The following is a 12824-nucleotide window of genomic DNA, read 5'->3' on the forward strand; positions in this document are numbered from 1 at the left end:
AAGATCAATTCCAATTACAAAACGATCTAGGGAGAATATCTGTATGGTGTGAAAAGTGGCATTTGGCACTAAACAAAGAAAAGTGCGAGGTCATCCACATGGGTACTAAAATAAATCCGATAAATTTTGGATATACGATAAATCGCACAAATCTAAGGGTTGTCAATTCGATTAAATACCTAGGAATTACAATTACTAGGAACTTAAATTGGAAAGACCACATAGATAATATTGTGTTGAAGGCAAAACAAAGACTATGCTTTGTTGGCAGAACACTTAGAAGATGCGACAAACCCACTAAAGAGACAGCCTACATTACACTTGTCCGTCCTCTGCTGGAATATTGCTGCTCGGTGTGGGATTCTTACCAGGTAGGGTTGACGGAGGACATCGAAAAATTGCAAAGAAGGGCAGCCCGTTTCGTGTTATCGCGCAATAGGGGTGAGAGTGTCACTGATATGATTCACGAGTTGGGGTGGCAGTCACTAAAACAAAGGGGGTTTTCTTTGCGGCGAGATCTATTTACGAACTTCAATCACGAACTTTTTCTTCCGAATGCGAAAATATTTTGTTGACATCCACCTACGTAGGGAGAAATGATCATCATAATAGAATAAGGGAAATCAGAGCTCGAACTGAAAGATTTAGGTGTTCCTTTTTCCCATGCACCATTCGAGAGTATAATGGTAGAGAAGTAGTATGAAAATGGTTCGACAAACCCTCTGCCAGGCACTTAAGTGTGAATTGCAGAGTAAACAAGTAGATGTAGATGTAGATCGAAACAGTTGTCATTAATCATAATGTCAAACCTATGTGTGTTTCTTCTCAGGGCTTTCAAGGGATCTTTGCACAGGCGCTGTAGATCTGGCCGGACTGTGTCCTCTCATAGAATGACATGTACACAGTTGAAAGCACTTTACGTACAGGGACTTTGGCCTCCGAGTGGGGAGTGGGAAATGGCACATGGATATATCTAATGTCATCCTTCACTTATTGAAGTAGAGCAGGTAAGTCCACCTGCTCTTGGACTCATGTGACTGGGACGAAATCAAAGGGAACAGCCAGTGATTTGCCATATAGCATCTCAGCGAGGGATGATTATAAGTTCTCATTGAAAGCTGTTCAGATGCCAAGTGGAGCGCAAGGTACGTGTTTCAGTCCAAAAAAGGCCATGGCACATAAGGGCTAATTTGGGAGACGAATGCCACCACTCGACTAACCTTCCACTCTGGGCGTGATAAACTATAGTGCAGTTACTTTTAATTCCACAAGGGTTACACAGTGTGGCGAAGAGTGCCGATTAAACCTGGCGGCCTTGGTCTGTATTAATTGTATCTGGTATGCCGAGCTGTGCTGTCCATGTCTATACAAAGGTGTAGGCGTAGTACTCTGCTGTGATGTCCGTGATGAGGCTGCTTCTAGCCAGCATGAGGCTCTATCTATCATTAAAAGAAGGCACATGGTGTATCAAAATTAGTCATCCAATTTGGCATGTCTATATTTCTGAAACTAAGAAACATATATAATGAATTTTGTTTTTGATGAACAGGAAACTCAAAAGGTTTTTTTAAATATCTTTTCATAAGTGTTAATATGCCCCCCTTGAGATGCATGGCATATGTCAACATGGTATTCAAATTGTTCACATACTGCAGCGAGCATGTCTTGAGTTACAGCTTCCATAGCTGCTGTTATGCGATGTCTCAGTTCATACATTGTTGTTGGTAATGGAAGCACATAAACAGAGTCTTTTATAAACCACACAAGAAATAATCATGTAAAGTCAGGTCCGATGACCTTGGAGGACAGTAATGTAAGGTCGAATCATTTGGTCCAGTTTGACCGATCCATCATTCAGTAGTCCTCTGATTTAAGAATTCCCCCACTTCCAGATGACTGTGTCGTGATACCCCATCGTATTGGTAAATGAAGTCATTCGGAGCAGTCTCCAGCTGTAGGAAAAGAAAGTTCCAAGCATATTGAGATATGTGTTTCCTGTAACAGTGTTCTCAGCAAAGAAAAATGGACCCAACACCTTTTCCTGTGAAACTGTGCTAAAGACATTAAATTTTGGAGTGTCCCTCTCGTGTTATACAACTTCACATGATTGCTCTGTACCCCATATTCTCACATTATGATGGTTCACATGTCCATTTAAATGGAATGTTGCCTCATCACTAAACACTAAGCATGGAAGACACCTGTCATCCTCCATCTGGCCAAGAACGAAATTACAGAACTCCACATGTTGTTGTTGGTAATCTTCATGAGAGCTTGCAGTAGCTGAATTTTGTATAGTTTCATGCTTAAACGTCGACGCAACACACACCAGATGGACATTGGGGCATGTTGAGCTGTCGAGCTTCACAGCGAACGGATTTCTCCAGACTCCTTGTTAAACTATGGCAGATGAGTTCGACATCTGTGTCATACACTCAGGGACAGCCCAGCAATTTGCCTTTAAACAGACAACATGTTTCTCGGAACTGTTCATGCCATCATCTAATACTCTGTGCTGTATGAGGATCCACACCACACCTAGTACGAAAGTCTCACTGAACAGTTATTTTGACCCGCAATGCGTGAGCACAAAATTCTTTCTGTTGTCCCAACACCATTTTACTAGAACTGAATTGAGAGCACACTGGTGCTATCTAGCAGTAACCATGTGAAACGCGAGAGTTTGCTCTTTCCAACAGTAAGTTGTCCATGTACATATCTCAAATAACATAATAGTTATGATTCTTTTAAAAATCGGATGATCCTTTTTTATAGAACCTGCAATTGAATCCGTCTAACTCTGAAAGGGCGCTGACAAAGTCGATGTGTATGTGGTGGAAGCAGGTTTTGGGAATCTGAAACCAACTTAACTGTGACTGCATGTATCTTCTGACTTTACTTCATTGCAATGGTACACCTGCCTGTGCCCAGGTGCAGCAGTCCCACTTGATGCTGAACTGCACGTAGCATTCCATTAGGAGGAAGACTGTGGGCCTGATCCATTGGTGACAGAGACCAAGTAGTTGGTTGAATATTTGTTGTTGCATTGCTACGGCATCAATGGCCAAGCCCTATTGAGAGAGATATCGCAGGGTATCACAGTTTCAGTTCCCGTAACAATTGGATTTGTAGGCCTGTAATATCACTTGACATCAGTTTTGATACGCTCACATCTTCATGGCTAGCCTCTCGTAGTCAAAATGGAGGGAGATCGTATGGACTCGTCATAAGTATTCCATGATGAGATTTTCTGCTCTGTGAGGGTGACATATCTATTTTGCACTGGGTGGTAAGGCGCAGGCATCGGTGTGTCGAGAGTTGATATCCTTTGACATGTGCCTTATGGCATCAGAATGTGATGTATTGTCTGTAAATACTACAATATGACGGCAATTGATATCATCTCGGAAGTATCTCATAGTGCTGTTAACAACAAAAAGTTGTCAGTCCAATACCATCCATTTGAATTGGGAGGAGATATTTTTGTGGGAAGAATGGGAGAGGTATGCCTCTTTGGGCATTAGTTGTTGCAGTGTGGCGCCAGAGGTAGTGTTGGTTGCATCTGTGATGACGATGAGTTTCACATCTGGAATGGGGTCATCCAACATGACTGTGTGTGCAAAGTTGTCTTTGGCGAGTTTGAATGCATATTTCACCTTTGCAATCCATTTGATCTTGCTTCTTCTCTGCTTTTTAGATCCTGCCAGCGTGTTGGTGAGAGATGCTTGTAAAGATGGAGCTTGTGGTGGGTAAGCTGGTAAAAGCTAAAATTCCTAAGAAATGACGGAGTTTGTGATAATTCTGGGGGAGTGGGAGTTGTCTTATGGTGTCACCCCAGTTTAAGGCCGGCCCGATTCCTATAGTGGTAACTAAGTGTCCAAGGAAGGTAAATTCTGGTTTCTGTAACTGAGATTTGTCCTCATTGATCACAACACTGCTGTCTCTTAGAGCAGTGAGGATTTGTCTGAGGTGTCGCTCATGTTCTTCAAACATAGCCAAAAAATGAGGATGTCGTCTAAATAGGCATAGGAGTAATTCAAAACGAAAAAGAATCCTATCAATGAAACACTACCTTGTCTGAGCGGCATTATTTAACCAAATGAAATGAAAAGATATTCAAAGAGAACAAACGGTGTGATAATCACAGTTTTGTGATATTGACCTTGTGCACTGAAATTTGTAGGTAAGCTTTTTTACAGCCAATTCCACTGAGAACACCTACTAGCTAATGTATGAATCGTTGTATATTGGGTACTCGCTAAGTGTCATGCGATGTACAAGTGTTAAGGACACTGAAATAGTCACAATCTCGAAGTTCCATCTTTTTTCACTACTAATTTGACTGGTGACACCCACAGGCCATCTGATGGGCGAACAATGTCCACATGTAAAATGTTGTCAGCTGTAGTCTTAGCAGTGTGTAAATTAGTTGGGCCCAGGCAGTGTGCTTTGTGACGTACAAGTATCTTGGTGGTAGTTAGGATATGATTCATCAAGCTGTTACACATCGCACACACTTGCACCTTTGTGGTGTTGGTGAGGTCTATGCCCAACACATAGCGAATTGAGGTGGAGTGCACAGTACTAAACTTAATGTTGCTGTGTGTGCTCAGTGTCTTTGGCCACAATGCAGCTGGAATTATGAGTGAAGGGGCATTGTCAATCAGCAAAGATGGGATCGCATGCGCTTCCTCACGTTCGTTAGAGCTGTAGGTGCACGAGATGGCTTGAGGTTGTCGCATGCTAGTGCGAGTGCAGCTGATGTGTCAGTGATGTGTTGGAGAAGAGATGCATTCTCTGCATCAAGTGCATCACAAGCTGCACTCCAGTCGTTGTAGCAGTTCTTCTGCCATTGTGACACACTCTTTTAGTGTGTCACCCATATGTGAAATTATCATCTTGCTGTCCAGGTGGGCAGTGTGTTGTATCAAGGAGGGATCGGGTTGTCAGGACGAACAGCCCTGTGATGTGTAGTCCCGTATCGTGGTGCAGGAGCACAGCTTGGTGAATGTCCTGTGAAATGTAAAAATCATGGAGAAAGTCGATTCCCACTACCAGTTTCTTGATATCAGTAACATGAGAAGATCCATGTGAGTTGATGCTGAGGCGATAGTTACAAGATGGATGTTGTGGATCCATGCAGATCTTGGATTATTAACCACCTGAAGTTGCAGTGCTAATGTTTTCTTGAATGTTAGTATGCTTCTAGCAGTTTTGAGCTAATGTCAAATCCAGTGTCTACCTAAAAGTATTTTCTTGAATTGAGGTCGAAGATATACAGTCAACACCCTAGGTGTGCAGTCGATGGAGTGTGTACTTGAGCCGTAGGGGTTGTCAGTGTCTTGGCGTCTCTGCAAGGTCACTCCTGTGGCAGACTGTGTTTGAAGTCTGGAAACTCAGTTGCATGTGTTATTGCCAAATTGGATGTAGTAGAAGCAGGTTTTTCACCTTGAGCGAATGGCAGCTGTCGGTGTAGTGTTGCCCACAGTGGAAATCATGCTGTGTGCAGCCTGCTGGTTAGAGGTTGGATCTGAGAGGGTGACATCACTATCTGCCATCCTCGGCCTTTCTTGGGCTGTCCAGAGTGAAAGGCAGGCATCTTATTGTAACATGCTGGAGTGGTACTGTACTCCCGTAATTTTTATGGTGTCTACATCATAGTACTGTTAACATTCTGTAATCAAGAGCTAACCATCTTTTCAGGGGTTCAGCTTCATGAGATGTATTTGCCAGTTTAACAATCCAGAGTATTTAAAGGGCAGCATCTGGCATGAAGTTATTGTTCAGTGTACAAAGGAGTTGTCACCAAAGCTGGGGCCATATTTTATCATCCAATTGTTTATCAGAGGTAGCCTTTCTTAAATGTTGCACCAATTTCTGTGAAGGCCGTTGTAGCAGTACTGATTTGTTTTCGTCCTATGTGTTGTGGAAAGATGATGTGAAGATGGGATTGCTAATTAGGTCTGCATGTTCTGACAGATGACAAATAAGAGTGAAGAATTGGGCATTGTTGTCGTAAATGCTTAGTGAAAAAGATACACATTCTGCACTGGCGAACCTTAAAATGGGCAATTCGGGTCTCAACAGAAACAGTTCAGGTCGTGTGTTGAGTCTGTGAGATAGATAATGAGTGTGATGCGGTGCAGTTATGGTCGACCAAGCTAAACTCAGTGACAGGAGAATTAGTTGATATCACAGCATGGTAAGAAATGTGGTACCCGGCACATTGTAGCAATTGACCGTCTGTGTGGGAAGTGCAAAATGAAGACGATCGATTCGCGCCCTCGCATTGGCATGATGAAGAAAGCATTGGGATTCATCAGACCATGCTAAGTTCTGCCACTGCCCCAACGACTAGTGCCGATAGTCACACATGCCCATTTCAGTCGTGGTTGCCAATGTCATGGTGTTAACATTGGCACTTGTGTGGGTTGTCGGGTGTCGAGGCCCTTCGTTAGGAGTATTTGGTGCACTATGTGCCCTTGGTCAAAGTCAGATAGATCATGTGTCTTCTCCATTCGACATACTGTCAGCACTCTCACTAATACTACATGCACCGTGTGTGTGTCTAACTAGCTGTCATCCCTCGCCAGGTGACGCTACTATCGCCTGGACGTGTTTATATCGATAGCAGGTCGGCGATCATAATGTTCAGGCTGATCAGTGTAGTGACACTGAAATCGCTAGGTCAGTTAAATTAGGCAGCATTAAAGTCAGAAATACTGTCAAAAATGTGACTCGTAACTGCGCCAGTGAAGAATTAACAGACATTTTGAACAAAGTAAAGTTAAGCGTCATAACTGACAAATCCACTGATATCAGTAGCGTGAAGGGCTTGTGTATATACGTGAGCCATTACAGTGTCAAACATAAGAACAGTGGAGACTAAGTTTTTGAAGTAAGCATAGGTGTACCGGCGAGCGAGGTGGTGCAGTGGTGAGCACACTGGACTCGTGTTTGGGAGGATGATGGTTCAAGCCTGTGTCAGGCCATCTTTATTTAAGTTTTCTTTGAATTCCCTAAATTGCTTGAGGCAAATGCCAGGATAGTTCCTTTGAAAGGGCACGGCTGATTTCCTTCCTCGTCCTTCGCTAATTCGCTGGGACTGATGCTGTCACTGTTTCGTCCCCCCCCCCCCCCCCCCCCAGATCAAACAAACAACCATCCATAGGCGTACCCCCATGATTACATTGAAGACTCTTATGTAGGTACTACTTACTACTGCAGAACATCCGTACAACGGAGTCATTTCTGTGTTAAAACGTGCAATCATCAATATTAAGACTGTAATAAGTTTTGCAAATGATGGCTGCAACACTAAATTCAACAGAGTTTCCAGTGAAATCAAGATCACCCGGAATGAATTTCCAGGTATTACTTGGGTACAGTACATTTGCCATTAACTGCAAGCAAAGAATGTAAACTTTTAGCTACAATGCTCGAGGATTTGTATAGGAACATACACAGTTGTTCAAGAATAGTGCAAAATGGCAAGCACAGATCAATTCCAGGAGTTTTGTAGTATAGGCACTCATACAATTCTCAAACTAGATGGTTATCTTTGTCACAATTGGGTGATCGAATTACAGAACGATGTGAACCCCTAAAACTGTGCTTCACAGGAAGAACGTCTGATGTCTGTAGAAGCTATCCTAACAGCGATGAATGAACCACAGACGAAAGTTTACTTCTGTGTTCTTCAGTGGTTTCTACCAAGATTCTTCGGGTTGAATGAACGTTTTCAAGGCAAACAAACACTTATTACTGTGATGCAGGACAAGATGTTCTCGACCTACAAAAGTAGTTTGAACAAGTGCATGGATGAGCAGCATGTGAGACAAACAAACGCCAGACCAAAATAACTGCACACCACTGGAATAAGTATATCTGGGTGTGAAAGTGGTGAGCGATTTTAATAGGCTAGATCTTCAAAACAAAGTTCAGCAAAAGATGTGCGCACTGGCGTCGTGATTTTGTTGTTACGATATGTTGTTAGTTAAAGGAAAGGTTCGATTTTGGTGACGACCCCACTTTTGCCCTTATCGTCTGTCTCCATCCCTTTAAAGCAACCAGAGACCATTCTTTCAACCACCTTCCCTTTATCATCTCATTGCCAGTGTAAGTAGAGCTGTCAAATGTCAGTGAACATAGTAATGCCCAAAAATAGATGATCAATGGAAAAAATTCGCAAAAAGTAACATTCCCTGTGTAAAAAAGAATATACCTGAACCTAAAATCCTCTGGAATACTGTTACAATGTTATAGATACATACGATTTTGAAGGAAATAACTATTCGAAGAACTAGCGAAATTTGCACTGTCAGTGATTTCTTTTCCCTACACCAACGCTTCTGGTAAAAGTATTACTTCTAAAGGGGGATTAATAAAAACCAATATTAGAAATGGCTGCCATTATATACTATAAATGAGCTCATTTTTTCGGCTTAGCTTGTCACAGAATGTGGGTGGTCAGAACATTTCCGAACTACCGAGGAGACGAGAGCATACTAAATTCAATAACAGCAAATTTATATGGTGCTGTAACAGCTGAGGGAGACGATGGACTTTCTGATGAACAGAAAGAGAAATACGTCTGCTAATCCTACCTGTGATCGTCCATGGTGTAAGTGCCCATAGCATGAACTTTTCAGTGTCCTGAGCGTTATATATTATTGCCACAACGATTACTACTACAGTCAGATACTAATGTTAAACTGAGCTACTACTACTACGATTATGACCACAACTCTACACTGCGATTATTAACGGTCTAAAGTAAAAGATTTCCTATTATCGTTACTAATACTACTAGTCACTAATTTTTGCATTTTATTTAACATTTTGCATATGTTCTTCAATAATTTTGAGTAAAAATCTGCAATTTCGCATGACTGCAACGATGTGTTTAACCGTTCGCAACAATGTTCTGAATGTTTCCTAGAGTATCTTTGAGTTCGATTCTCCCCAAAGAAGTTAGTTCTGTCTCACGTTGTAGAATCGTAAACACTAAACAGTAAGGGTAAACAATCGAGGAAATGCGAAGCGTTGTTTCTGTTTCGGTCTCCGGTTGTTGTTATGACAGTTAAGAGACAACGCAGAGACTCATTCCAAGATTTTAGGGAACCGTGTTCAGTGGATGCGAATTTCGTTATGTGAAAGGTGTATAGTTACTATCTTTACAGAAATTCGTAATAATTTCTGAGGCATTTAAAAAATGATGGCATTAAACCGTAATCCTGTGCCAATGAACGCCGCTTTGTTTGTTTTATCTTTACATGGCAAAGGAAGGTCTAAACTCAATATATTTCACTCAAGATATTACAGAGTCGAAGGGAGAATCAACGCTCTTAAAAATATTTTGGGTACGTATAAATATTTTTGTATGTAATGTCATTAACAGTGAATAGTAACATTTAAAGAAGTGAGTTCAGCTTCATTACTGTGCCCCAGCTCAACCTATAATATTTGTAGCATTTTTTAAAAGGAATCTTGAACAATGGAGCAGTTTCATGTGTGTTGTGATGTATCAATTTGAATATCAACTAGTCACTCGCATTTATATACGTAGGTTGCCTAGCTTATTTGAACTTATTTGCTGTCAGCCTTTTGGCCTTCTTTTGTGTGGGATTTCTTGTTCAGTAGCTACTTAATATGTAACTAAAAGTCATCTACAGTTTGTCACACATAATACCCATATGCCTGTTTTTAAGTTCGTTGTAAATGTTACCATTTTATTACTTAGGTTTCTTTTTAGCCTTTATTTGTTAATGAAAACAGTTTCCTATGTAAGAGGCAACAGATTTCGTGTTTCAGATTCCTATATGTGCATCAGATGTGTTGTACTATGGCACAATAAGGTCCCCTGATTTCAAAGAAATTGGTCTTGATAGATACAAGCCAACGTAAATTAAGTCTCAGGCCCTTCAAGTTACTAACCATTGCGTTAAACAAGTCTACTGTGACATAGTAGTGCATATGGAAACACACAAACTAGTAATATTGACAGTTTATAGACCACCAGCAGTAGACATCTTAATCTCCAGAAAACATCTGGAGTCTAAGGTTATGCAGGCTGGGAATATTGACTACTGTTTTCTGTCATATAGTACTGATTGAAGACAGAGTTATGTTGATCTGTGTATTATGTAACTTTAGCGAGTCAGGTAATGGAACAAAAATTATTGTGCCAAAGAATTAGAAACAGTGACTTTATCAGTGAGTAGTGAATGGGAAGAGACTTATGAAGCAGACAGCAAGTTCCTGGGCTGGTAATGTTGACATGTTACTATATGTAATTTATATAGGTACAATAGTAATGTATCAAAGTTATGTGGCGACGGCACTAATCTACTTAACCACAGTGGATGAGCAAATGCATCAGTGATTACACAAAAGTATCTTTGCTGCAATTAGTGTGGTTACAGGTGTTTCCTCTCATTGTTGTCTTGTGTTCTGATTATCTGAGCAGTTATTTTATGTGGATAATATAACATACTACCTCCCATAGTTAGTTTGATATGTAATATTAATTTTTCTGGTATTTGACGGTCCCAACCTTTTTCTTTCTTTTTAAAAAGATCATATGCCTTGGTAATCAGTTGAAACCAGTAATGACAGCATTTCAATGATGTGAGTCTGACATATAAGTTTAAAAAAAAAGTAAAATATATATCCATCCTCTAGAACGCGATGCCTAGTCTGCATGCATAAGTATGGAGTTCTATCAATACTTTTAAATATTATACGTTAATTTACAATAAAATTTCTGTTCCCTGTTTGTTTCAAGTATTGTTGTCTAATTGATTTGTTGCTGTGTTGAATTATACTAAACATCAAGTTCAGCCTTCCCCTCCCTCAACCCAACTATAGAGTTCATTTAATGTATGACCTACTCTTACCTCAAATATATAGGCTAATTGGGCATAGGTGACAGTATTGTTTCTCAAATTGGACAACATAACCCTTATTCTGTGAACAGGTGACCACAGAGTTGTTGAGCTTCTTTCTCATTTCTTCGGCTTGGCTGTTGGCCTTCCTCATCCTTGCTGTGCTAACTGTCAACTACAGTTATACCTCATTTTTTCTAATACTGCATTGGCTAGAAGATGTAAGAGTTCCAAAGTCTTCTTCTACTATTATTATGTCTTGGTGTTGTTGCATCTGAAAACCTGCCGCTATGATTGTGTTAATTTCCATAGAATATAATGTGGTGTGCCCATTTTGGTATAGTGACAGCTTGTTATTACATACAGAGAGGTTTTGGGTCAGACCCCTACTTGGCATGAAGCATGTTGATTGAAAGTTCTTGCTACATGAGAAACAAACCTATAGGCCTACTTTACTCTTGGAATTAGAGCACTGCTACCATCCTGCAAATATTAAATTCTTTATTTCTATTGAATTCATTCATAGTTCCCTGAGAATTTATTGTACCTTTCTGCACTGTTTTCTGGAACCAGTATATGACGACTCTTTTAGGAGTAATTCCAAAAAGCTTACATACCTTAGGTGAAGTGCACTGAATGTGATTAAGTTGAGAGGCATACAAGACTTCCTTTGTCCCACATGAATAAATTTATCCATGATACAATACCTTCATCTTGTTTCACATTTTATGTGGACTTAGAATGTCTGTTCATTCAGGTGCCCACTTAAATGGTGTCAGATTTATGGACATATGTCTTCCTGTAAGCTCAATATACTTTGATTTTGTTGTGCTACCAGGAATCACACATTTTGTGCATTCATGTATTATTTCAGGACATTTATCACGATTATTTTCTATTGAATCTTAACTGCTAGCATGCACTAAAAGTAACAAGAAATGTGGTGAGTATGTTATAGCTCTTGTCAGTTCTTACCTATTTTGTAACATTTCAGCAGTGGTTCTAAGTTAGCATCCTAGATTCAGAACCACATTCACAATCCTTGAGACATCCCTCTGCCTTATCTTTGTTAGCGTCTCCTCCCAGTCTTTAGAATAACCCAATAAGCAGTAGTACAACATTATTGGGCAGCCCAGATCCCACATTCTTCTGAAGAATGAGGAGCACCATAGGTTACCAAATGCTCATTATATCTTTCACATATCTCAGTATATGCTCATTTTTCATCTCATTAATTGCATATAATGTATATTTCCTTCCCTGATCATTCCTCTGGTGTTCCACTGTTACAACACAGAATTACTACTGATTACAGTAGGCTCAGCATAGAACACTTGACTTATGTGATTTAATTTTTCATAATTGGTTGATGTTATCTCATTATAATGTTAGTACAGTCTAACAAGAAGTCAGTGTGTATTCACAGTGATAATTTCTAAAACACTGGTATGTTAATCACACATCTGAGTGATTTTTGTGATCTTTAACCTCCTGTTGGGAATTATTAGTGACCCCACTGTACTTCTACTTCCTGTTATCATTTGACGTGTTACAGTCGTGTAAGGGCTTCATCCTTGCACTGAATATGACTCCTGCAGACAGATCACATTGTATTTTCGCTTTTGCAACTTCTGCAGCTCTGTGGGTCACATTCAGCTGTGCAGTTCATGGCTGTATGATTAGCGATGGGTATGAAAAGAAACTGTTATTATCAAAAGCCACAAACTGAGCGTAACCTGGTCCCAAATCAAATCTTCCTCTCTTATTTTGCACATTTAACTAATTACTTCATTGTGTTTAAGTAGGCCAGTTGATTGATACATTGCTTTCAGCTGAATTCCACATACTAATTTTGGAATTGGGAAAAAATTAAATCTCATTTTGGGATTTCCCACACACACTAGAGGTCTCAGTGCTACATTACAGATTATACAATTC

At 40.3% G+C, this 12824-nt stretch overlaps 1 protein-coding gene across 2 annotated transcripts in view; it reads left to right on the plus strand.

Moving 5' to 3' along the window:
• The first annotated feature begins 8978 nt into the window (after positions 1-8978).
• Positions 8979-12824, plus strand: part of LOC124596018 (transcription termination factor 5, mitochondrial) — a 43993-nt gene continuing 40147 nt past the window's right edge. For both annotated transcript variants that reach the window (XM_047134974.1, XM_047134975.1), the window contains exon 1: positions 8979-9362. In XM_047134974.1, the coding sequence (XP_046990930.1) occupies positions 9215-9362 (148 nt within the window). In that variant the 5' untranslated portion in view covers positions 8979-9214. The remainder of the gene's footprint in view (positions 9363-12824) is intronic.

This window comes from Schistocerca americana, chromosome 2 (genome assembly GCF_021461395.2).
Source record: "Schistocerca americana isolate TAMUIC-IGC-003095 chromosome 2, iqSchAmer2.1, whole genome shotgun sequence".
Classification (NCBI taxonomy): domain Eukaryota; kingdom Metazoa; phylum Arthropoda; class Insecta; order Orthoptera; family Acrididae; genus Schistocerca; species Schistocerca americana.